The sequence below is a fragment of the Solea senegalensis genome, linkage group LG15 (assembly GCF_019176455.1).
Source record: "Solea senegalensis isolate Sse05_10M linkage group LG15, IFAPA_SoseM_1, whole genome shotgun sequence".
Lineage (NCBI taxonomy): Eukaryota > Metazoa > Chordata > Actinopteri > Pleuronectiformes > Soleidae > Solea > Solea senegalensis.
Window position 1 is genome coordinate 20,382,639 of NC_058035.1, and position 27,706 is coordinate 20,410,344.

The 27,706-nt window shown below is 38.7% G+C and overlaps 1 protein-coding gene across 2 annotated transcripts in view; it reads left to right on the top strand.

Moving 5' to 3' along the window:
- The window catches only part of gfra1a (gdnf family receptor alpha 1a), a 123,261-nt gene extending 112,829 nt beyond the window's left edge, over positions 1 to 10,432 (top strand). For both annotated transcript variants that reach the window (XM_044046455.1, XM_044046456.1), the window contains 2 exons: positions 7,649 to 7,696; positions 9,632 to 10,432. In XM_044046455.1, the coding sequence (XP_043902390.1) occupies positions 7,649 to 7,696; positions 9,632 to 9,784 (201 nt within the window). In that variant the 3' untranslated portion in view covers positions 9,785 to 10,432. The remainder of the gene's footprint in view (positions 1 to 7,648; positions 7,697 to 9,631) is intronic.
- The last annotated feature ends 17,274 nt before the right edge of the window (positions 10,433 to 27,706 follow it).

Below are 27,706 nucleotides of genomic sequence, written 5' to 3' on the forward strand. Positions count from 1 at the left end.
GGTTAGTCACTAGTCACTCGTCTGTGTGTGTGTGTGTGTGTGTCACGCATAAAATAAAGTCACCGCAGTTTCACTGAGCCGTGCAGCGATGACTCCGCCCACGTCAAGTAGGTACTTTTATGTAGTGGAGATGCAACCTAATCGTGCCGTGTCGTGCCGAGGCGAGTAGAGCCGGTGGAAATGCGCCAAGAGAGAGTGTGAGAGGAAAGGAAGGAAGTACACAAACTAGGGAGAGAAAGAACGAAGGTTAATGACATAATAATAATAATATTCATTCCCAGAGTGTGAGAGAATGAGTGTGAGTGCACCACAGGAAGTTCCCCCAGGAGTTTACCCACAATGCCCTGGGTTGTAGTCCACTTCCTGCATTTTTTTTCACTTGAAGTGAACCGAGACCTACGTTTTCAGGTGGACCAGAGTTTGCTTCTTTGGTGCGGATCAGAGTTTGATTGCGCATTCACACCTCCCCAAAAGAACCGGACTTTCAAAGCAAATGAACTAGGGTTCAGTTTAGAAGGGCTAGAATACTTAAAACAGACATATAAGATTATGTAAAATAGGTTTAAAGTTCTGTGACATGTCAGGTAGTAGATATTCAGGTTACGTTGAGGCATGAAACCAAACTTGTCATCAGGAAAGTTGAGGAAGTGGAAACAAACGAAAACCATGCAGAGAACTCAGCAGTGCGGAGGCATTTTTGATTTCATTTCATTTTAGATTGCCTTTTAGGCTCAACTGGGGCTTGGGTCACACTTGGTTAGTGCTCTGTTACTCGAGTGCCATATGCCCGATGCCTGGTAAAACTCTGAAAGAGTTTCTGAGCTGGAGCAGCTGCTCCTGCTGCACGGGAACAACAGTTATGTGGCTCATGATGACGAAACGGAGGCTTTACTGAAGACAATATTGTCGTTAACCAGCGAAGCGAGACTCACAACTGCAGTTTACCCCCTTGAAAACATGGCAACCTGATGCATCATGCAAACATCGTGAAATCACCGAAGTTGTTGATTGTTAGCAGACGCTACGATAAAATGAATTCACCTTCGGTGTTGCTTTTGATGACATCATTGTTTCTCTCTGTGCTCTTATAACTTCCATAGATTTGAAGGCATCAGTGTCACTAGCTATGTTTACATGTGCAAAACCGATAGAGATTCCATCTTTTACATGAACGCATGTGTGTGTGTGTGATCAGGAATGAATGAATCAATTAATTTCAGAATGGGCTGCATCAGAGTTGTTGGATTGGCATGTTTACATGACATATTCTTTTATTCTGATTACTCGTGTCTATTCAGAGCTATTGTTTATTCGTTTTGCCTTCTTTCCATTTTCAATAATCGTCGGGAAACGGCTTGATTTCCAGTTTCTGTTTTTTTATTTTCTGAAAACAAAAACCCGTTGGCCGTCAAGTACACAGATCAATGTCCTCTTATTGACTCAAAAAAATGTTGGCCACTGACTCGCCCCTTCATCCAACTGCTCAGCTTTCTGTATCTTTAGTTAAATCTCAGGTCCGTCTGTGCTTTTACGCCAAAAAACTTGCATGAAGCAGTGTCTGTAAAAAAAAGCAACATTTTTTTTACAGATCAGAGAGCAAGATGATAATTAATGCAGCTCAAAGTTGGTGTTGGGGTCAGTTGCTAAAGTCATAAATAATTGGGCTCTAAACTAAAGCAAGAAAACAAACTCACTTATTTTATCAAGAGTTAAGACCTCAAACTGCTTCTGTCATAAAATGTCAAATCTTCCTTTTTCTATGTTGAATGTACATTTTGAATTGTGAAATTAATTTAATATTTGTAGAATTTCAGGACACAGAATATGTTTTTTATATTTTTATTGCGCAATAATTCCATAAAACGTGACACAGTTATATAAGTGCTTGTTCTTACAAGTAGATATTTATATATATGTATATATATATATCTATATATACATACATATATATGTATGCATGTATATATATATATATATATATATATACAGGTATAAACACTAAGGAAATAGCTAAATAAATCATTCTGAAGGAAAATAAGTAAAGATTTATATGTAAATCAGTCTGGAAGCAAATAAGGAAGCCCAATGTGTCAATCCCTCAGTAAATGAAATGGGAAATGAAAAGAGGACATTGTGTAGCCACATACAGTATAGTACTGAGACACCTGTCTAAATGTGTAATATGTAATATGTAAGGTATGAGATGAAGGGTTGCCAGATCCTGGTCAATTGTGGCAATCTGTATTATGGGCAGAAAGCGTTTTAAATCCTTTAAATCCTTTTTGACCCGTCACAGTCCCGTGTTTCGAATGTTGCTCTTTTTGTGTGTGTGTGCTAAAACACATTGTGCCTTCGACTATTTCCAGTGAAATGGAATGACGATTTAATGTCACTTACCCAACAAACACCTACGCGCACACATGTGCAGGTTTAACAGACTGTGGATAAATGATGACACACTCGCACCTGCACAGCACACACACACACACACACACACTGATAATGAGCTTTGGTGGTGTAGTGGTGCATGTTCTGTTGGCTTTGCTCTGATAGAACGTCAAGTACAAGTTAATGAGAGAGTTGTTGTGTTAAACCACTTTTCTGTGCGTGTGTGTGTGTGTGTGTGTGTGTGCGTACCAAGTCAAGCCATGTTGGTATAATGATGCACTCGAGGGACAAGCCTGTCAGAAGACTCACTCCTCTCTGCTTATTGATCTGTCTCATTCACATACACAGTATTCGGCATTCGCGCATGCAGTGTAAGCCTGTAACTCAGTCACTCACCCATCAACAGTCAGGCAACACAAACAACCTCAGTGTGACAGAACAGAATCAAAGAAGAAAAAACAGGTGGGCGACATAACCTTCTTTCTTTTCTGTCATTTTGCCGTTCTTCACAAACAGAGTTTGACTCATTTGTGAAATTGGCAAGCCATGCAGTAAAGCTTCAGTTTAATAGATGATTGTTCTGGTACTGACACAAAGTCATTTTTTTAAACGGCCTAAAATCCGTTTTTCCTTGCGTCCCTGATTGCAGCAATGTTCTGCTATGTAGACTACCTCATACAACCACGTTTGAAAAAACCTGACCTATCCATATAAAGTCCAGTCTTTTAAACTCTTCTGTTCCTTCTCTGTAATGTTTCAGCTGTTTAGTTTTTGCTCATTTTGTTCGCAAAGAAAGATAACCGCATCAGCTAAAACATACAGTTGTGCTCGGACACACACACACACACAGAGTTTTCAAACCCCAGGCCTCCATCAGCTTGTGCTCATGAATATCATTGACAGAGGCGGACAGAAAGGCCCTGAACAAATATGGAAATCTACCACATGCTAATGTGACTTTTTCAGAACAGGCAGGTATTAGGCAAATCCAACCCACAATGACATGAGGCAGCAGTAAACATGCATATTTGAATTTGTTGACGTCCAAATGTTCCCGAACTGGAAATGAACATCCAGAAGTTTAATATCAAAGAAAGCTCAGGGATAATTCACCATAGGCCTCTGTTATCTAAAGCAAAGCACTGGAAAGCAAGTGTCATCTAATTTAAAGGATCCGTTCATCCAGTGATGCAGTGCTTTGAAATGCAGTATTCTTTGATATCTGGTGAGATTTCTCTGATTTATCTCTGGCCAAACACAACCTCAACCTGACAGGTGTTCTCTTTGTGTGGTCAGACCTGAGCCAAGCCTGATGAAGTCATGTCCATCCAGAGCCAGGTTAACATTATCCCAGTTTAAATTGTAAGATGAAGTGTTGGTTTGGGTGTTTGCCCAAACCAACACTTCATCAAGAAGAAGAACTACTCTCATTGTAGCTGCTGAGATGCAGAGCATCCACCATGCCAGAGGGGGAGCTGTGTATCTGAGAGCTGGCCTATCTATTACGTCACTTCCAGGTACCTGGCCAATCACAGGACAGTGGGAAAGCTCTCGTTGGCTGGCCAATCACAACACAGCCCACGTTCTGGGGGTGTGGTTTTGGTCTGAAACAGCGCGGCTGACGAGAGCGTCAGTGAGGAGATATTTTGATCGGCTCGTTTGCAGCGATTAGGAGGTTTTTAACCATGAAAACAAGTTAATATAGCCTTTAAGGAGTGCAGGGAGAACTCCTTAAGACCTTCTATAACTCAGGAGTGGCCTCAACATAATTCAAGTATATTATATATACGTATCATGTTCAATCCTGATTATACTGCAAATATCAAGCCCATACTGTGAATATTCTGGTAATTTACATTATATTTTAATTAACTTATCTTATCTTGTCTTATAAACCAGGGGTCTCAAACTCAAATGACCTGGGGCGCCATTGAGTGTCGAGGCTGGTCAAGTGAGAGAAACAGTTTTTGAGAAAAAGGCAATTGTTCAGTAGGGGTCGGTGATACGGGCTTAACATTAAATAAAAATATTTCTTTTGAAATGGAATAACACACTAACCAACATATTAAACAACATGTTGAACAACATATTAATGAAGAAAAACGATTCAAAAGAAACCAAAACCAAATTCCACCAAAGAAAATAGTGTCCATGTAAAGTGCCCATCGCTGCCTGAAGGAAACTTGAACACAGCTTCAACTTTGACGTAGGAGTGATTTCAGGATTGCGTGGTTCTTTGATCTGGAGACAGATTGTTGCTTTAACTATTACACGTTATTTCAGGGAGACGAGACTAATAAACAACAGACTCCAAATTGCCCGATTTCTCCATTTTAAAACATAGTTGAGACATCATAACAACACGCTGGCGTCTCACACACCAGCGAGTGCCTTCAGGATTCCAGAATCCAGGTTATTATTTTGGTCTTCTGGCAGAGACATAAGAACAAACAATGACTGGAAACGCAGATGGATCATAAGTCATCGTGTTCACCAGACCACTTATATTTTCATGTCTTTCCGAAAAAACAATTTGTCCACAAAGCCAGACATCATTCCATCTAAGCATTTTATGTAATATTATATTATTGTTATTATTAGTTTTTATTTTGAGTGCGTATTTTGTGTAACATCCTGCAAAAACCCTATTTTTTTGTCTGAAATCCCAGGTCTGTATCCTGCAGCCATTTACTGTATTATTCTGAAAACCCATGCACACACGGGGAGAACATGCAAACTCCCTTGTTCCAACCGGGGCTCGAACCTGAGTCTTCTTACTACAAAAGCAAGAGTAGTCCAAAAAACATGCAGAGGTTAATTGGACACTGAATTGACCATAGATGTAAATGTGAAAGTGAATGGTTGTTCGTCTCTGTATGGACTGGTGACCTGTACAGTGTGCTCTCCCATGAGCCTTATATGGATGAAGATAATGAATGAATTATTGGGTGTTCTACTTGTGTGGGTTTTTGTACATTTCTGGGTAGTTTGTGTGTGTGTTTGTGTGCAGGCACACGTGTTACACATGTTACGTCAGCGGATGTTAGGGTTAGGGTTAGTATTTCTTTTTAAATGCAACATTAAAAATAACCTCCTTAAAATTACTTTAAACATCCCAAATTCTGAACAACTAAAATTGCAATGTATGAAGTTACTCTTACATTGTTCATGACATTGTGAGAGGAAAGCTCAGTTTTAATGGACTTGATTACATTGATGACATCAGACATCAACGGGGTTCATGTCTATTTAAAAACAACAAACAAAGACAAAAACATCTTGAGGTCAAGGGTCTAAAACGAGTTTGTCCATGGTTTCCATGTGGGCCCCTGAAACCATATGGGACCTGCAGAATGTGCCCACTTCAAACCCACGGTAGACTGGAAAGGCTAGCAACATGTAACCCTAATGGGGCCCACATGGACTTCCTGCCTGGGGCGTCATCAGTGTGACGTAACATTTGCATGCCGGTCATTATAGGAGACAGTCATTTATTTATTTTTTTGGCCACAAACTGATCAAACACATCAACAGCCATTTCATTTACCAACAACACAAAACAATAGATGTTGAGGTGTTTATCAGCGAGCACCAAATCAACTCGCCTTGCAATCAACATAAGTGGCAATCACTGATTCTCACTCTGTCTGTGATGCACCCGAAGTACAGACACACACAGGAAAGGATGGAGATTACTAATGAAATGAGTCACCACTGAATAATGTTTGTTTCAACATCTTTTTGTTGACCGTATTCATCTTTCATATAGAGCGCAAAGTTGCATAAAGCAGGTCGTCCTGACTCTCCTCTGAGGTTCAGATGAGCTGTCACTTTCAAAGGTTTAATGTGTAGCATTCAGGAGGCTTCACTGTCAGAAATTGCATACATAGCCATTAGTGTGTTTCTAGTAAAAATGCTATTTGAATACCCAGTGGTGTCCAATATTTGAATATTCTTAACTCAAGCGCATGAGAGCAAGTGAAACGAATGCAGCGCTCACAGCACGGTCGATCCTGTGAGAACTTACGACGCAAACAATGTTGAAAGGCTCCCAAGGCATAAGGTAACAAAAACGAACATCTTTTCTGGTATGCTAAGGCCACCGTAGGAGTCCTCCACTTGTTGCAATCCGCAGTCTCGCCATCAGATGTCGCTAAATCTCACTCACTAAACTTTTAAAGCTGGGTTAGGCAAACGAGAACGAGAGTCCTGCACCTCCCGTAGACTCTAGAATCCTGGCCCATGGTGCGATACTTTGTCCAATCACATGGCAGTTTAAAGCAGGGGTGTCAAACTCATTTTTGTTCAGGGGCCACATACAGCACAATTTGATCTCAAGGGGGCCGGACCAGTAAAAATAGTAAAATAATAGCATAATAACTTATGAACAACAAGAACCCCTTTGTTTTTTCTCCTTTGTTTTGTAAGGATAATTTTACAAAACATGAAATTTTACACATCACACTGGATCTATACAGGCACAAACATTTAGTCACGGGTATCTGGAGCATTTGACATTACGTTTAGATTAGTGTGAAATTTTAACAAATTCATCCTGTGGGCCGATTGGACCCTCTGGCGGGCCGCATGTTTGACACCCCTGGTTTAAAGAGAGGTAGGACACTTCCTATTGGCTGTTCCACTGAGCAGCTGCATGTACGTGTCCCTTGAGTGGAAACACAGTGAATCCAGCATTGACAACAACTTGCATATGCTGCAAAGCACCTAACAAATAAAAAAAAGGAAAAAAATGAACACAATGAATAGAATTCACATGTATTGTCATACAGAGCATTAGCACCCTTTAACACACATGGCAGGTGTCTGTGTTTGAGCGCGTGTGAATCAAAGGCAGTCACCAAGTGATAAATGATGAAATCGCATTGTGACTGTGCCTCTGTGTGCAGCCTCGCTCTTTCTTCTCTCAGTGTAAATATTGCAGGCTGTTAAATTTTAACAGGCTCTCGGGTTTAACTCTGCAAGGTTATTGTGTTGTTTTTCCCCCCTCCCCATTTCATCTTCCCCTTCCCTGAATGTGCAAACACACACTCACACACGGTGATGATTACTGGATGTTTAGTCACAGTGTTTGAGCTCCGACAACTGAGTTAACTGAGTTTAAAAAAACAAAATAAGTGATTTAAAACACACATAATAATAATAAATGGTTGCTGTTTTGGATTATTTTCATTCACAAACTCTTTGTGTCGATCTTATTTTTTCATTTTTAACCTGGACTGAAATTCTTTGTCTATTGCAGGCTCAGAAACTGAAGTCAAACTCAACGGTTGATGGCGTCTTCTGTGTGGTAAGCTTGTTGCATGTCATAAAATGCTCTGTCAAATGTGTTGTCCATTTCTAAATGGCAGGTGATCTGCATTGATATAGCACTTTTTCTAGTCTTTTCTAGTCCATTAACCCTTTAAACCCTAAGCCTCAAAATGTCCACCTGGACTATTTTGCTTATTTTAACCATAAAAGGACCAGAAAATGTCCTGTAACTAACTGCTTTTTGCCCATTTTTCCAGAATGACTTTCAATATCTGGCATGTACTGCATGTGAAAATAGTGTATTAACAATTGACTGTGAAGAAAAAGAGCATTATATAGGAAAAACACTGTAGTTTTACATGAACACTAGATTGTGTGTGTTAAATTAGAAAGTTGAGCTGTATAAAACATATTTAAAATGACATTTGTTGTCTCAGTGTCCAAAAACAGGCCGAAAAATGCAAAAAAGCAAATGAAATGACTTCACTGACGTTGACTGGCAACTTCACAGCTTTCAGAAACCGTTTTTTTCCAATAGCACAAAGCGTCACGTCATTACGGAAACGTGTCGTCTTCGATACGCTCGGTGTTAGAGGCGAAAGACCTGGATTTAGGGTTAGGATTAGTTAAGGGAATATGTCAATGATGTGTCCTCACTAAGACATAAAAAAACACGTTTGTGTGTCACTGTGCTGCCTCTCTGTCACACACTGCAGAAGGTCAGTTCATGTCTGGTTTAACTTGTTTTTTGAGATTTTAGCCCATAACCACTAAAAATGTATGAATCTTTCATTCACTTCTCTGCTTGTTCTGTCAGCAATGTTGTGGCAGCAGAAGCTAAACTGATCCACTGATCCGTCTAGTGCAGGAGTGTCAAACATGCGGCCCGGGGGCCAGAACCGGCCCGCCAGAGGGTCCAATCGGCCCACAGGAAGAATTTGTTAAAATTTCACGCTAATCTAAACGTAATGTCAAATGCTCCAGATACCCGTGACTAAATGTTTGTGCCTTTATAGATCCAGTGTGCTGTGTAAATAGTAAATTTAGGCATGATATTGTTGAAATTGTACTTATTTCTCAAGAAATTTCATGTTTTGTAAAATTATCCTTCAGTAAATGTAAAACAAAGGAGAAAAAACACAGGGGTTCTTGTTGTTCATAGGTTATTATGCTATTATTTTACCATTTTTACTGGTCCGGCCCCCTTGAGATCTAATTGTGCTCTATGTGGCCCCTGAACAAAAATGAGTTTGACACCCCTGGTCTAGTGTATGTATTTGGTATTTGGTATTACGCAGAAATGCTAGATGCACCTGTGTCAAATGACACCTGTTCACGTCATCAAACCGCCCCAAAATCGAATGCTACGTCGCTGCTGCAGGTCCACGACCTCCCTGCGACAGCCACCGCCCCTGCGATCGCTCCTGCCTCCTTTGTAAACTCCTCTTCTTTGTAGTTCCTCTCAGGCCGAAATGGGATTGTTGCTTATCTGGTGGCTTTTAAAGTTCACAGTAAATGTCATCGTACAATAATGACATTTAATGGAGGCAGCGACAGGTCTGCGAGAGATGACCCCGCCGTTAGCTCACAGCTTTATTAGCACGCCAAAGAACACTGGAGAGGAGATATGTTGTACATATACATATGTATATGTGTATATACACACATTGTATATACATGTATATATATATATACACACACACACACAACCTTTTGTTTTTAACTGTGTCATACCAGATGGAAATATGAACTTTTTGATGATTGATGATATTTATTCAAACAGTGTCATGTTTTCGTTAAACCAGGGGTCACAAACTCGTCAGAAAGGAAACAAACTCAAAAATCAATAATCACATGTAGACAGCTGTTTGAAAACAAGCTTGTTTATATCACGTAATGTTGACTGTATTAATGAATAAAACTCTAATCCCACATTCTTTCCTTTCTTTCTTCTCGTCTCTCTTCTCTTTAGGACCCTCAGATAGACAGTCCAAGTACATCCAACGCCATTGTGAAGAACTCGTCCCCCTCCAGACAGCCTGCAGGCCTGGCTTCTCTGCTGCTCCCGCTGGTCTGGCTGTGGTACTGCAGCCTCCCGACACTCCTCTCACTGGGCGACTTGTAGCCTCAGCGCTTTACAGCAAAAAAAGCTACAGTGGACTGACAAACACACATTTGTATAAAAGAAGATGCAAAGAAATGATCAGCTTTTTCTCTCAGTAATAACTGTTGTACTTTAATTTCCCTCTGGAATCTGTCTCTATTTTGATTTGTACGTAGATTTTTTTTTGTTTGTTTTTTATTGTTCTCTCTTTCTTTTCGTAGTTTATTTTTTGCAGCTTTGTGCTAAAACAGTGATCTACTATATCTACTCAGTTTGGCTGTGTGTTACCGTTCTCTTCGTTGATTAAGAAAAATGGATCATTCAAAGCTTTCATGTCGTTCGCTTGGGCTGAAAGGACAAAGCACTCGAGGATCACATTCCAGTAAACCGCAGCTGGTGGCTCTTGGATCCATTCCCACAATGTAAATGAACAATGATTTCTGTTTCTTCTTTGTGAGTTTCACCCACGTCTGTTTGTGTGTTGAGGCTATCGGTGGAATCTTTCGCTTAAAAGTCACAGTCGGTTCAGTCACGGCTACGTTTCATCGCACGGGCAGCCTGTCAGGTGTCAATCACGCTCTCCTGTGCTCTGTGTTTGCTTCATAATGACGTGATCAGGCATTTTTATGAGCTGATGTGGATATTTACCCGCAGAAAATAAACATACAATTAAATTTAAAAAAATCACCTTTTTTCTTCACAGGGTGAACACGACTTACACCACAGACGTTACAACATCTGCGCCCAAACTGCGTCTGCTGTAGTTCAAACTGAACACACAAACAAAGCACACAGGCAAAGACCACCACACACACGTACTGCACATTTTCACACACTCAGACGAACACAAATGCATGCACACACACACACACACAGACACACACCGCTGCCGCCAGGCTCCTGCTACTGCTCCTTTCCCATGCGGCTGTGGATGGCTGAATCCACTCCACTCATTAGTGATTGTACATGTGTTTCTCTGTGGGAAAGTGTCAGAGAAGCTGTCTCACTTTCACCACAGCGTTTTTTTCTTTCGATGTCGAGCTAATTATTGTGGTAATGACGCCTCCGTCGCTCACAGCATCTTCATCCTCATCTTCATTGTCACTTCACTTGTCACTGTTCAACACATGTCGGTGTCTGGAGTGTAAATGACTTAAATTGACCGTTTGCCATGTCTTTAGTAACTGTCCCAACACCTGACAGCATCATAACTGTGGCACTGTGGCCAACTGGAATTGGTACTCTGCAAGTGTATGGCACACTGGATGTTCGAACTTGAGTAAAAGTACAGTATCTCATCAGAAAATTGTTCTATTACAATACTACTTAGTTAAAAGATGTCTAGAAGTGTTACTCTTACTTTACTGATCGGTATATTTCATTTGGCAGAGGTTTTTCACCAGGTGTCGGTCACCCAGCCCGTGATCTGATTGGGATTTGACTGACAGACTTCCCTGGAATAAATCCACACAGGACTGCGACGGAAAAGGCTCCGCTGTCGAGTATGTTTCTGCAAATCTGTCAATCAAAACCTGGTACCGCCTTTCAGGCATCTCCCCCAATCATCATGCAGAAGCTCAGCGTCCGCAACCCCCCCCCTCCCACTGCGCCATTGACTCAGAGAGAAGCTGAGCTTCCGTGGAAGTGACGTTTATGTCGCATTTGGCTGGAATACGGAAATCACGTAGGACGATCTGTCATCCGTGATAAACGGCTGATTCTGAACGAACTAGTGACATGTTCTAATCGCGTTCTAGTTTAAGTTTATTAAATATAAATACATTCAAATCGCGTTCTACCTTAAGTTTATAACAAAGATGCACTGGGAAAAATGTGGATTGTATGTGTAGTAAAAGTGCAGAATTTGTCCAGGAACTATAATGACTCAACGTGAAATATAACAACTCAAAATAACGTGTAAATACTTCCCAAAAATAAACTTGAGAATATTAAAGCCAAATTTGCCAAAAATGTATTTCAATGTCTTGAAGATCATATACATCTTAAAGGTGATACTATTACTACTTCTAGCTTTGTTGACTTAGCATCTTCTAGTTCAGTTTGCCAACAATTTTTGTTTTTAATTATTAAATTTTGTGAAATGTTTATTACAAAGTATCACAACATTTAAATAGACAGGAATATTATATAAATATTATAGATGTTTTTTTTTCTTCAAGGGTATGTTGAAAAATAAATGCTATTTTTACGATTATGTATTACCTGCAGTACCATTACAACCCACCAGAGGAGCTTGACCCACACTTTGGGAAGCACAGAACCAGATGTTTGCTAACTAAAACCTCAACTGCTATGCTAAAAGACGTTATGTTGATGAGAAAATAGTCGACTTATTTAAGAAACACACAAAAGATTTCAAATTCCTATTGAATACAAAGATTATTATTATTATATCGTTATTTTTGCTCTAACTGAGTTTTAATCATCAAACTCAATTTGGCTTGTAATTCTGTGATTGTAATGAGGCCACACACGCTGACATTAGCATGTTAAGGGAAAACATTGTTTAGCAAATGGTCAATTGAGTTTTTTTCTTTGGGGAAAAAATGACTCCTGCAGACATGTGACTTCTCTGCTCTGTGTAAGTCATCAAAATCACTGTCGTTCATCTGCTCTTGTTGTCATGAGCCTGGAGCGTTTACCTTCAACACCTCGCACACACACACACACACACACACACACACACTGTCATTTACTGTCTCACACACACACACAGAGTTTGCAGCGTCACAACATTTGCGTCGGGCACACGCTGCTTGGGTTTATGCCGCTTCTCAGAACACGGTTTATGTATAGTAGAACCTGGATGTTATTTGCTGAGCGTAAACATGGCACATGCACCGTATGTACTTGGCTGAAACAGTACATTGGACGAATACACGTCCGATGATATTCCGTTCCAGAGCATTGTGAGCTATTTTGGCATTCAGTTACAACATAGGCAGATACATATTTTTTTCTTTTATAACAACTTCAAATATAATGTGTATATTTCTCCCAGTATGTACATGAGTATAGAATATTATTGCATCTGAGGAAGACGATATCAATGTAACTCTCCTACTGTACTTAAATATGACTGTATTTCCTAAGCATATTGTTTTGTACCATAGCCACATTGATGACATTGCTTCAATATATTATTGTTTTTGTGTTTTTTTTATTTCTTGGCTAAGATTTGAACTTATTTTTCTAACTTTCACACATTTTTCATGTCAGTGCATTGAAAGTGAAGGAGACGGAGCAGCCCAAGATTGCCCAGTTTGGATTGCTCATCTTTTTATTTGATTTCTTTTTTTTAAAGACTGTTCAATGCTGTTCGAATACTTACTTTGGTTTTCACCACTGAAAAAAATTACGGTGACAATAAGTACGAGTTGTTGCATGGTGACTGTGAAGGAAACAAACCAATGCTTAGAGATAAATATATTCTATACCATACAGTTTGAAGGCTTTTTATGGCCAGAGGTCGCAGAGGCCGTATGGGTGAACATAGTGAATGGGAAGTGAGAAAATGAGGAATGTTATGAGTGACAAAAATGGGGTTGATTACATTTCTTATAGAATAGAGTCTTAAGAAACTTTCAAAAATGTGATTTTGTACTTGAATCCCATTGGTCATTGTGGAGGTTGTTCTTGAAGGGCTCAAAGCTCGGGTCACTTCTCCCTGCGGTTGGAAACAAATGAAGATTTAAAAAAAAGAGGCGATGAAGTAAAGATGGTGAATCTCCATCCCATCTGTTTGTGGAGACGCAGACTCCCTCAGCTGTCCGTCATCATTAACCTCTTAGCTCGTGAAAACTGTAAAATCTATTGTACAAAATTATGATTAAAAACTGTTAAATCATTCACTGGTTGTACATGGAGTTGTTTCTCTGATGGTGTAGTAAAATGTCTTAGTAGGTGGCATCAAACAATGTCAAAAGTATTGTAAGACATTAAAATCATTATATAGTAAAGCCTATACTTTAGCATAGTACCTGGTACCTGGTACTTTTTTAAGTACCTGCTCTGCTGAGGTTCCAAGCAAGCGGAGCTGATCATATGCGTGACGTCGCCAGACTGCCGGCCACTGATTGGTCAGAGTGGAAGAGGCGTGAGCAAGACGAGCAATGCCAAACTTTAGATCAGTTAAAAAGACTTAAAAATCCTAAAAACGTGGATTAATCTAACTAAACAGGGGTGTCAAACATACGGCCCGGGGGCCAGATCCGGCCCACCAGAGGGTCCAATCCGGCCCACAGGATGAATTCGTTAAAATTTCACACTACGATTAAACGTAACGTCAAATACAATATTTTTCTCTTCCAGATACCCGTGACTAAATGTTTGTGCCTTTTTAGATCCAGTGTGATGTGTAAATAGTACATTTAGGCACGATATTGTTGAAATTGCACTTATATTTCTCAAGAAATGTCTTGTTTTGTAAAAATATCCTTCATTAAATGTAAAACAAAGGAGAAAAAAAGCAAGGAGTTCTTGTTGTTCATAGGTTATTATGCTATTATTTTACTATTTTTACTGGTCCGGCCCACTTGAGATCAAATTGTCCTATATGTGGCCCCTGAACAAAAATGAGTTTGACACCCCTGGTCTAACAATTACCAGGGAAATGTCTAAAATCTCAATATTTAACAGAGGAGTCTGGTGCGTTTAGCAACAGCACTGCTGATCGCGACCAGCGAACCGCTGTATTTCAGTCCAGTGACTGTGTTAGGCGGAGTCTGTGCTCCGGTCATGGATGAAGTACTGAACAACTCTGTTCAATGAACTGATTCTAAGGATTCAGTTACACTGAAAACAACTGCTTTACATACAAGTCACTAGTCTGTGTGTGTCGCGTGTAAAACAAAGTCGGTAGTTTCATGCAGCTGCGCTGTGAGGACTCCGCCCACATTGAGGGAACCTTGAAAGATGCCTAGTCATAGCTGTTTATATTGAACACCAGGTCTGGTTATAACAATAACAAACTAAGTAATTAAACTTAAAGATGGCAGAAGATTAGAAATTTCTCTCACAATCATATTATAGTAAGACATTCTTATCAAAATCATATCACTATGTGATTTTTTTGCAAAGGGCCAGTGGCCGAGCAGAAGGGAAGGTTTGTCAGTCACAGTCACAGTTCAAGCCCAGATAATTGGGAGAGTTGTGTCAGGAAAGTCTCAGCCAAATCAAATATGTGTATCATCAGCCCTGCAGTGAGAGAAAAAAAACACAATACCAATGCCTTACTGTACTGTGATGCTGTCAAAGAGGGGCCAGATGACATTAAAATGATCATTATCATTCTCAAAGATCTGGTTACATTGCCATTTAAGAATGATAATTGTGACAATGAACATAAAATGATTATAAAATAGTGTATTTGTTATTGTTAAAAAAAAAGGACTGAAGGGACCATTGGCCCCCGGAAATCAATACAATCCCCAATAAACTCATGGTATAAGTCATCAATTTTTATTTTTTTTTTTTCCAACTTTATTTATCATTTTTCCATATCAAAAGTATTTATACAAGCATTTATTACACAAGTTGTTAACCCTGCCCCCCATCCAGGTGGCATCCCCACCTGTGGTAAAGACAGCTGAGAGGATCACCAGGTCCCCACTGCCCTCACTGCACAGCATCTACCACCGCAGAGTCCACAGGAGAGCTGCCACCATCATCAAAGACAGCACCCACCCACAACATGGACTGTTTACACTCCTGCCCTCAGGACGGAGGTACAGGAGTGCCAAATGCAGGACAACCCGTCTAAAGAACTCTTTTTACCCCACTGCCATCAGAATCCTCAAGAGCTGAACGGGACTACAATAATCCTGTCACCTGGTTACACTGTCACTTTAATCTGTTACTGTCACTTTAAAACCTGAAACATGCCACTTTAAATCTGTGTTCACTTTATGTACAGTTCTTATTTTTACACTTATTTTATGCATATATGTTATTTTAGTCTCTTTGTAATATTTATATTTTTCTTATGTATATTTATACTTTTTTACAAAAGCATCTCTTTTTTACTTTTTACTTTATGCTGGTGTTTTTGAGTGGACAGCAAAGTAAGAATTTCATTGTACAGGGAAACGTGTTTCTTTACTGTGCATATGACAATAAACACTTTGAATCTTGAATCTTGTATCAAATACATTCACACTGTACAAACTACAAACCCGCTAACACAACACGGTAGGGAAAACACAAAAACCAATAGATACAAACAAATACAAAAACACACACCAACAAAAATGACTCAAACGATCTATAGCGACGAGTATGGTCGTAACACCAACAATTCGGACAATTCGGACAGCAACATCAGAATCTGGGTATCAAGAAGACCAAGACCAATAAAAATAAATGAATAAAAACAAGAGGTCACGTAAAAGGCAAGTTCCTGACATGAGTCATGAATTGTGACCAAGTTTTGTCATATTTACCCTCCAACCCCTTTACCGTATACCTAATTTTTTCTAGAGCTAATCCCAGCATCACCTCTCTGATCCAATGAACATAAGTCATCAAAATTTTAAGGGCATTGAAGACATCCAATATAAAAAGGCTTTTAAAGTGTCATATCACGGTAACGCATAACAATTGTCATATTATAATAAGCCATCAAAATTTCATTGTATGGTAAAACAAAGTTTAGTAAGTTGTAAAAAATGTCATAGTTTATCATATAGCCATCAAAAACAATGTTCCCAGTACAGAAACACGTCAATATAATCAGGTCTAAGAAACATCACAGACATCACAGCAAAACTTGATGTCTGTGATCTCGATCTCGTGTTCAGTTGAAACTGATGACGTCGCTCTTATGAAATCAAGCAGCGGCTTCCGAGCTGCAAACGTATTCATTCAAACCACTTGTGAATGAGAAGTTACAAAGATGTGATCGTGATAAAGTTTCTGTGTCATTTAAAGAAGCATCACTGACAGACGCCGACTCTCTGACTTTATGAATAAAATATCTCAGGAGGAAAAGGTTTCTGACGTGTGCACATCGTCTTCATCAAACACCCATAAAAACCACTCCGCCATTTAAATATACTTTCAGTCATAATTTCCCATTATCTATCAACACAGCTATTAGACTAAATGCATGTCCTCTAGCTGTAACGCAGTGAATCATCATAACAGCCACTGCAACAGAAGCACATTTGCCAAGAACGCAGTTTGGGAAGTGGCCATAAATGCCACATCCAACGGTGACTCATTGTTTTAGAGACATATTACAGATTTTTATCTTTTTTTTTGTTTACATTTGAGCAAAAACTAAAGTTTAGGGTTATAGACTTTATTTCTTTTTTCACCTTTTTAAGTAAAATCACGCACACCCTCATTGTATTGAATTGCAGTGTATATTTTATTTAAATGTGAACATTAAAAATGCATATTTTTCTGACTAAAAATGTAAAATGACATTACTTCATTAGAGAAACAGGAGGACATCGAGGGAGATAGTTTTCATGCACAGACGACAAAACCAGTGCAGAATTATATCACTTTATTGTCTTTTTAATGATATGATATTAAGTTGACTTAAGTTAACTTGAAATGAGTAATATTTAAAAATTAAAATTAGAGGTTTTCATGTGTAATATTACTATTAAAAGGTATTTTTACACTCCTGTTTTTACTAGACACATTATAAGAATGCTTATAATGAAAATTATAATCACATTTCTCATTTTAATTAGCGTTGTTCGTCTTTCTTAATGCTCTCTTAACGTTAATAACATTCATGAAGTGTAATAATAATTAATAAATGCTTGAACCGTTTTCAAAATGTCTTTTTTTTTGCTTATTTTATCCATAAAAGAGCCAGAAAATGTCCTGTGAGTAAGTGCTTTTGCCCCCTTTCAATACCTGGCAGTTATTTACAATTTACTGCGTGTTAAGAAGGCTTATTAGCAGTTTAAATTCAAGAAACATTTGACCAGTATTAAACATGCTTCCAATGGAATTTGATGTGTCAAAATTTGATATTAGATTAAAAATTCAACACTCTCTGCTCCGTTTCTCCATGGTGTGTGTGTAAAGACGCTTATTCACCTATTAAGACACTGTCGCGTAATATCGGCATGTACAGTAAGTCATGCTTGTCCTGTGCTTCTGTACATTTATGAAGTCATAGTTGAAGGACGAATGTTTTACACTTTACAATAAAGTCAATAAAGTAGTCTAAGTAATTCTGAACAGAGTCAAGTAATGATTATTTAGACTTATCGTACATAAATTAAGGGTTTCTTAAGGGAAAAGAGCTTTTCAACCTTACAGACACAGAAACAATGTTAACTAAAATTTTTAAATGTCAGTTAACAGTTATTAGTGACATTAACAGTAGCTTTATAGAGAATCTTATAGATCACAGATAAACATTAATAAATGATTAAGTAAAGCTAATTATTGTGTACTCATTGTAGAGTGTTACCCTTAAATTTGAGCCCAATAAAATAAAGGAAAATAAACAGGTAAAACAAATATTAATACATGGAATACTTAGATCGACTCCAAACATTAATTATAAGTACATACCCCCTCCAAGCAATAATAATAAGACAGTATATATAAATACAATTCTACCCTGTTTTATGAGCAGCAGCAGCATCATACGGAGCACTAAACTGAGCCGGACCCGTGATTAGAATCGACCTTCACACTCATAACAAGCCTCCTGATATGAATGAATTGGTTGTTTTTACTTTATTATTTCATCAATACCATTAATGCACAGTTTATAAGAAGAGGTCATAAAACTTAACATAAAAACACACACACACATATATATATATATATATATACATATCCTGACACCAACGTGAATTAACATCTATTAATACGCGGCGAGGGATTTTCGCTGAACTATGCTGTGTGATCCATTCACGTCACTGTGATAAATGGGCTATGAATACTAATGCGGGTGTTTATCGTAATCATATTTGCTTCTTTACAATCGTGGTTTCATTAGGCTGCTTGTTCACAGCTCTAATCAACTCTGGTTCCCATTTTTCCTCAACTGTTCTCCAGTAAAATAGACGGTCACAGTTTAATCAGGGAGGCAAACATCTTGTAACATTTGCCCGAGACAGACGACATAAAAGATTGTGGACTAACAGGATAATAGAATTGAAATGTTCATTATTTGTGTATTTAAAGAAAAACAGTTGGTAGCGCTGTTCTGTTCTTTCCACGATGTTAAATTGAATGCAGACGTCATTATGGACTCAGCAGATTAATATTCTATAGCACGATACATAAAAGAATCAGAAGCACAAAGAAAAACACAATAATATCATATCTTATTAAAGACATTCAAAGACCAAATAACATTTCTTCTTCATAAAAAAATATACATTTATGAGCAAAATAATTTGGTTTACTTGCAGTGCACGGCACACTCTCTTTATTCTCTACTCTATTAAATGAATATATATATATATATATATATATAAAAATGTAATTATGTTTACATAAACGTATCAACAGCATCAACTGTGAACATCTATGAGGAAATAAGAAGGAAAGAGAGAACAAAACAAACATAATAAAATCGTTCTTTTTACCTCGCTTCCTCTCTTTCACTGAGTAACTTTAATATCTCTATGTGCAATAAAGAAAAAGATGCGCGTGTGTATTTGCAGACAGCGAGCGCGAGGTGAGCGATGAATACAGAGACATATTTGCTGTGATGCAAAGTTTATGTACGACAAATGTGAAAAGATGCTGTGTCATGATTTGGGGGACGAAGAAAGAGGCAGGACAATGAGCTCGGTGACAGCTGTCAGAACAGTGACGTAGCGTACGCTGCTTAAAAATGAAGGGAAGACAAACGACAGTCTTTGAGTGTTAGGGCCACATGGAAACCAAAAATAAATAATAAAACAGCATGTATTCTGAGATTAAAGTCAAGATTCTGACTTTTGACTTTATTCGGATTATTTAATAATCAGAATTCGGACTTTAATAATCTCAGGATTCTGAGAAAAAGTATAAGAATAAGAATATGAAGAATGTTTTAGCTTATTTTAACCATAAAAGGGCCAGAAAATGTCCAGTGACTAAGTGCTTTTGCCCCTTTTTTCAGAATAGTTTTCAATATCTGGCAGTTATTTACAATTTAATGCATGTTAAAATAGTGTCCAATAATAAATAAAGTTAATACAATTACAGTTATTGTACAAATACAGATTTTGTGTGTTCATTTTGAAATTTGAAAACTATAAAACATTTGTAAAATAACATGTGTTTAAGTGTTTGTCTCAAGGGTCAAGGGAGCACAAATGACATGTCTTTGATTTTCTGTCATTTTGAATACACCGAGGTATTGTATTTACAAAATACTACAAAAAATACTCCCTGAATATGACTCATAAAAGAGGGAGAACACATGTGAGGCGTGCTGTGTGCACATAGTCTACTGTAAATGTTGTGTCAATACAGTCGAGAACACAACCTTATTTCTTATGAAAAAGTAGCTTAAATAGCCCATAATATGAGCCGGAACTAAGTGGTGGAATATGGGGTCATAATAATAAATTATGAGATACTTTCTCATAATTATGACCTGCTAAAATATATTGTTTTACTATTCAAGTGGTGGAAACTGGCTTCTATACCAAAGTGTCTAGAAATTATCAAAATATGGTGTATAAATAAGTCAAACAGTCTCTTCTCATTCTCCAGTCTCATTATAACGTGATAGCATACGGTTTTAATGTAAACTGGCTGAAGTCATGTACATTATAAATGTGGTCATTGTTGAGACGTGATGATAGATGATAAGACATAATAATGTGGAAATGTCTTATTCGAGCATCCTGTTCTGACATGAAACCTTTCGCATAATTAAGTGACGCTGATTCATTCTCATTTTTCTGGTGTGGCTGCAATAATCAGCCACATATAGATTGTTGTATGATTTGAAATAAAAGAAAAAAACAATATATAACAATATAAAAAACAGACAAAGGCCACGTCCAGGCGGAAACGGCACGAAACGTAAACAATCCGTGAAGATGCCGCCGTTTCAGGGGGCATTTGCAGCGACACCAGAACAATGAGAATGAATTAGCATTATTTAACTCTATGAAAAGTTTCAGACGCCCCAATGAGGACCACAGATTTTTAGCATCTTGCACAAACTCTGCAATAAAAGCAGGAAGTGGGTCACCTCGACCCATCAGCTGACCCTCCTGAGGTTTCTGTGATTACTGCTCTGAGCATCAATAGCTTCTCTGGTTCCCTTTCATCCTTCACTCTGTGTGTTTAAACGGGAGGGAAAAGGGGCTGCCTTTGTTGATGGACAAGGCCACTTATGAGAGAGAGAGAGGTGCATGCTGGGATTGTGTGGAGGACAGTACTGACAGTCTTACAGCGTCACAGAGCTCAGCTGACCACTTGACGGATTGTTTGGAGTGTGTGTGTGGGAGGAGAGAGGCGGAGGACAGCAGTGTGCTTTGTAATCCCGGCTCCTCCTGACTGACTCGGTCACTTGTCCTCAGACCAAATGTGGCCCAAATTACCCGCCACAATGGGCCTGTAATGGCATAAAGATTGAGGTTTAGATGAGGCATCAATCACAAGGACGTGGCACAGCTGACCCCCGAGTCCTCAAGAAGGAAGTGACATAGACCGGGACAGGGACAAAGGCAGCGGAGATGAAAATATACTGTAGGCAGGAAAAAGAGAAGGAGAGACGGATGACATGGACAACGGGAGAGGGGAAAAAAAAACAGGGGTAGGGGGTGGGACATGAGGGACAGAGGACGAGTTGTAACTATGAGAACTAATCAGTTTTATTACTGGACAGTCCTTGAGAAGGACAGCATGAGTCTGTGTGTGTGTGTGTGTGTAACTGAGACCTGAAATTCGGACTCAGTGATGTGGGCTTGGTTTTGGCGAATGTTTAATAATAAAATTAAAAATTGACATAAAAAGTAAGAAAGTAAAATTTATTCATATAGCACTTTTCACCCTAACCCAAAGCAAAGAAAATAAGAACACCTACTTTGCACTGTTGTCATAAACCAATTAAAATCAACCCTAGTAAAAGTCTAAAATGACATTTTCAGCTGTTATCAAGACTCTTCGTTCTGATGACCTCAGGGAACGTGATGGGGAGTAAACTCTGCTGCTCGTTTATTTACCAGAACCAGGAAGAGAGAGCATGAGTCCAGTCTTAGCTCCTTAGCGTTGACTATAAGCTCCTCCTCCTGTATTTATAATCTGTCATAGTGGCGTTAAATAGGGCAGGAGCAAGATCGGGCCCAGGACTGAGCCCTGGGGGACGCCACATGAGAGCTCAGTCATATTTGACATGAAATCATTAACAGAGATGCAAAAATATTCTGTCGGTCAAGTATGAAAATAATCAATTTAAAACAGTTCCAGAAATTCCAGCCATCGCACTGAGTCTATTCATTAGTATTTTATGGTCCAGCACTGACATCATACAGCACCAGGACTGTATAATGTCCTAGATCAGCTGCCGTCATAATGCCACTGGAGACTTTCACCAAGGCTGTTTCAGTGGAGTGGGTCAGTTAGCAATTTTTTGTGGATTTTTGATACAGTCGCGTAGCTTTTCAGTTTCTTTAATTGAGGTTCTACAAAAGTTTGGGATGGTGTCGGTTAACAGAGACAGGTTTATAATCTCCACAATGCAGGGACCAATGGAATCAAATATTGTAAGCATATTGGAAGAATGTCTAGAGGGCTGGAAGAAGGTTTCATGGTGGCTAGTAAACCACTAATATCCAGCAATGCAACTGGGGACAGAAACTTAAACTCAACTGCACAAATTTGCATTCGGGTGCCGCTTAAAACTAAAGTTACATGAGCTGAATAATATTTACTCACATCTAATATAAGCTATTCTTAGCTTTTTTTAAGGTTTCTTAATTTGATTTCTTATGGTAAGGTGTCAGGTACATATTTAAAGAGCATATGGACTTGAAATAGAAAAGAAATAGATCACATATAATCACGTAAAAGGCAGCATCATCAGAAAAAGTGTTGATTGCTGAGTCTCATCCTAAGCTTACTTGCTTTTTGAGAAGGAAGCTCTTTGTTCCACCAGATGAGCACTGACTGACACATAGCACCTCCACAGGCATATGTGATCATATAAAAATCCAATCGTCCACATTCACTTTGTCTATAAGAGAAATGAGTGTAAAGCAGATTTACCAGCAACGGAACAGTGTCGTTAATTAGTTTCTTTTTGTGTCCTTAGTCGTTTTGTTTGTGTTCAGGTATTGAACCACTTGTACTTGGACTTTATAAGAAACATCACCAGAACTGGTTTAAAAAAACATTAGATGAGTATGAAAGGGAAAAGTGCACTTCCTGCTGCCTCCGACGTGCAGGTATTGAGCAGAGCAGAGATGCCAGCAGCCCACTTAATGGAAAATACTGCAGTCTTTCATCTTGAAAGAAGGAGAGAGATGGAGAAAAAAGCCCCAGAGTGAGCTAAGAGAGTAAAACTGAGCACTTATCTCCTCCCGGTCACTAATGGCGGTGACAGCAGCAGCATTGACCTCATGTAATTTTCACGGCCTTTCAAGTGCCAATAAAGATGTATCAAGAAGTCAAAAGCAACAGAAAGAAAGATATTCAGCTTTTGTTGCAAATTTGCAATTTGGGAAAACTCTGATCAGGGATGTGGTGATAAAAAAAAACATGATACATGATACACAAGGGTAAGGAAATTTTGGGTAAAAAAAAATTAATATGCAAATGATTTTTGACATGAAAGCTTTGTTTACCCAGATTTTATCCACCACTACATCACAGTGACTGTGAAGAATTTTGGCCAGGCAGCATATAGAGAGGGGCAACCACTATGCATAGAAAGAATGTATGTGGATGCTTCTTCCTCTGGTTACAGTTCCTCATTTGCATAAAAGGGTCCAATTCTCGGGGATGTTCAATCACTCCCACCACGGCTGCTCCGCTGACGGAGGACATAATCCATGGTCCAATTTTAAAATCACACTGCATTCATTTGTTAGTGAAGCAATGTAGACGTACGAATTTGCATGTATTTTCTTTTTTTTACTGCATCTTTATGTGGCACCACATTTGTAAATACAGGCTCTCACTACAGGCTCGTCCCCATAGGGTCCAAAAGGGGGTACTAGTACAATGAAAGGGTCTATGTGGACCTGATGTTTTATTTTATTTGTATTTTGTTATAGTTTGATAAAACAATACATTACTTTTATAAAGCCACTTTTTTAGTTCTATAGCAATCTTTAGATCTGCCACAATTTAAATGAAAATACATCAAGTTAAGGGCTTTTCTCAGCATTTTTTAGGTGAGATTAAAAAAAAAGATTATTAGATTAATTCATTACAGATCATAATTAATTAATCTCTCAATTTTTTATCGCTTGACAGCACTAATATATATACATATGTGTGTGTGTGTGTGCATATAACTATACAATATAAACACACCTGAGTGAAAAGTCCTCAAAATGTTTAAAATCGGATTGAATTTGTGAAATTTGCAACAAAAAACAAAAAGAAAAACAGACTACTTTGTGCTAAACTGCTAAAAATGCGATATAAAATGAATCATTACTTTGACTCAACAACACATAAGAAGATGAAAAAACACCAGGCTTTAAAAAGCTTTTAAAGCCCCCAGGATGTGGAGTTATGTTATTCCCACAGCAAATTACCACGGTGCACCTGCTGCACAGATCTGTGCCATGTGGGCGCTAAGGGTTAAAGCTTTATTCATCTGTAGTGATGGAGGTTGTATCTGGAAAAACTTCATCCACCACTTGAAGTCCCCCTGCGCAGAATATATTCTTATGGTGGCGAAACAGATTTAGCTTAAGATTTATTAAATAACACAGTCTGTCACAGTTGTTTAGTTTATTAAAAAAATGTATTGATTGAAAATTACTGGTTTACCTATTCAGAATATTTTAGGTGCAGTAATAGAAACCTTATATTATGCACACATTTTCTCATGTCACAGTTTGGGGTCGCAGTTGTTGTCATCTTTAAAAAGTAGGTCCTTAATGATAAAGACTGTAAATGCTGATCTGCAAGTCTGGAGTTTTTGGCCTCATTAGTTGTAACTCAACTATTTGGACAATCTATATTGTTCTTCCCCTTCAGGATGCTGAGTCCAGTCCTTGCTGTGACTCTGTCTGCAGTGTTTGGTGTCAGAGTCTATATATCGTATGCTGAACATGTCATCTGACCCTGTTTACATCCTGGGAACACCGATCAATTTAGCCAAACACAACCCAGAGGTAAAAAAAACTACACAGAGAATATTGGTTTCAATTACCATATGAAGAGGAATCAAAGTATTTTTTTTTTATTAAAAATGCAATTTGTTATGCTGAAATGGATAAAAAGTGACTTAACAATATCAAATGAAGGTTCAACACAAACTTGACATCACTTAAAATATGCTACGATTCACATAAAATATCAAAAGTAAGTACAGTATATCAAAGCATAACATGAAATAGGCACACTCCTGCTCTTTAGGGTGCATTATTTTGTTAAACATGCTTTTGTACACTTGATATGACACATTTGTGTAACTGAACTAAACAGGCATGCATGTTAGAAGAGGTCATGAGGGAAGACTTCACATTAATCAATGAATGAACAGGTTTATGAACACAGCAGTAGTGTATGTTTGAGAGGGGACATTACAGCCAACAGAAGCGACGGTAGCTCAGTGGTAGAGCGAGTCTACATGCCGATGTGTCCTTGGGCAAGACACTTAACCCCACGTTTAGGACTGTCAGAGAACAAACTCCACACAGAAACTTAATTGAGAGTCAAAATGTGGAGTTCCACATGGTTCTATTATGGGACCCCTTCAAGACACAAATTATTATAAGACATTATTTTATAATAGTTTATGGATGGATCAATTTAATAGGTAAAGGATAGCATAAAAAACTGTATGGTGCATGTATTAACACATACTACTAAGTATAGCCTGGAGTTAATCAACAATGTACTCCCATGGTACAGTAACATGTTTAAGTACCTGCAGCATCATACACTCAGGATATGTGTAAATGTGTTTTCATGAGGTTTTCAAAAATAAAGCTCTCTTGTGAAAAGTGTAACCCTGTGAAAAGATGAAAAAGAAGTTCAAAGATTTGATATTTCTATAAAATAAGCAAAAAGGTCCAGATGGACATTTCAGGGCTTAGGTGTTAAAGGGTTAAGTACTGTGTATTTGGATGGCTTAAATGATATACAAAGGTTTATTTAGGACTACATGAAATGGTAGACTGGAAGAACGCAACGACAAAGACGTTTGTTAATGTGAGTGAAAACTCTGCTGATCATCAATGATGTTTGCAATGTCTGCAAGCGATCAAACCTTCAGTCTAAATCAGTGCGAGGCAGAGGAGCTTCAGTAGCTCAGTGGAACAGCGAGTCGTCTCTCAACTCGTGCACATGCCGACGTGTCCTTGGGCAAGACACTTAACCCCGCGTTGCTCCTGACGGCTGTGCCGGCACCGTGTGAATGAGTATGAAAGATGAGCGGTAGCAAAATGTGCTGCGCAAAGATGCATGAAAGTGCGGGTGAACGGCAAAACTGCAGTGTGAAGCAGCTTTGAGTGGTCATCAAGACTAGAAGAGCGATATAGAAATACATTCATGTCATGACAATATCCAAAAACAAAAAGTTTTCTCTTCCCAGCCGTAGTTGGCCGACTTCAGTGGGAGACAAGCGGCTAAAGCTGAAGGCATTGAAGCGTAGCTTTCTCTTTTCCCTCTCAGTGTGCAGCAGGATGTCATACCTTTTTTTTTTTTTGGAAAACATCTTGGTTATCAGATGTTGGACTCACTCTCTACAGCGAGGCTTAGATAGAGAAAGAGAAAGAGCAGGCTGGATGCACCAAAGCATGAGATGCCTCACAGCATTGTCTTACCTTGGCAGTGGTTGCCGCTGTTAGAGTCATGGCAGCTCTTGTCCTGTCTTTCTCTCTCGACAACCATTGGCCCTAACAATGCATGGTCATTACGGCAAGAGCTCAATCTGCCAGAATGTGTGAGCCAAGTAAACAAAACAGGCGAAAAGCAGAAGGGAATCTGCCGCGCTCTTGATATGATTTGGATGCAGAATGTTTTCACCATTTCACACTCAAGTGATTCTTGGGATTTTTCTTTTTTTCGTAAGAGAGAGGAAAGGGTGACGCCAATTACATAGTCAGCTCAGTGTGTGTGTGTGTGAGAGAAAGAGGGTCTACAGGTTTGTATATGTGAATAAAAGCTGTAGGTGTGTGCGGATACGAGAGCCAACAACAAACATGTGTTCTCTTCAGTCAAAATGATGGAGGGAAGGTGATCAGCGACAGCACCTGCTCTGTTGGAATGGGGCTCATTGTGGTTGTTTGTCTCTCTTTGGCAGGGGTTTCTGTGTGTTGCTCTTCATGATATTTTATGGTTTGCTCCAAATGCTTGTTTACACATGTTCTTTATGTCTCATTGTTTACAGAAGAATTGTGCTGCTGGCAGTTTACGTCTAGGAAAATGCTCTGGAAATTGTCATCCAGGGAGCGATATCATTTTACCATTAAAAAGCACACTTGATAAATATTTTATAGATTGATTAGCAACTCCTCATATCTATCATAATCATCGTCTGTATTCTATTGACTACGTACATTTTTGAATTTCACTTATACAATGAATGAAAGGATTCAGTGATGAGCCCAATGGGATGCTAGATCTTCATGACGCAAAGTCAAAGGTCATAGTATCACATCACTTTTGGCCACCACCATCTTGTTTTGTGTATTTATTTGGTTCAAATCAGTAGAGGCCATATGAGAGGGCAGAGCTTGGTGAAAGGTAATGGGCTGGACATCAGTCTCACTAGAGCCACGCCATAAATAAAAGCATCATCACATTTACAAA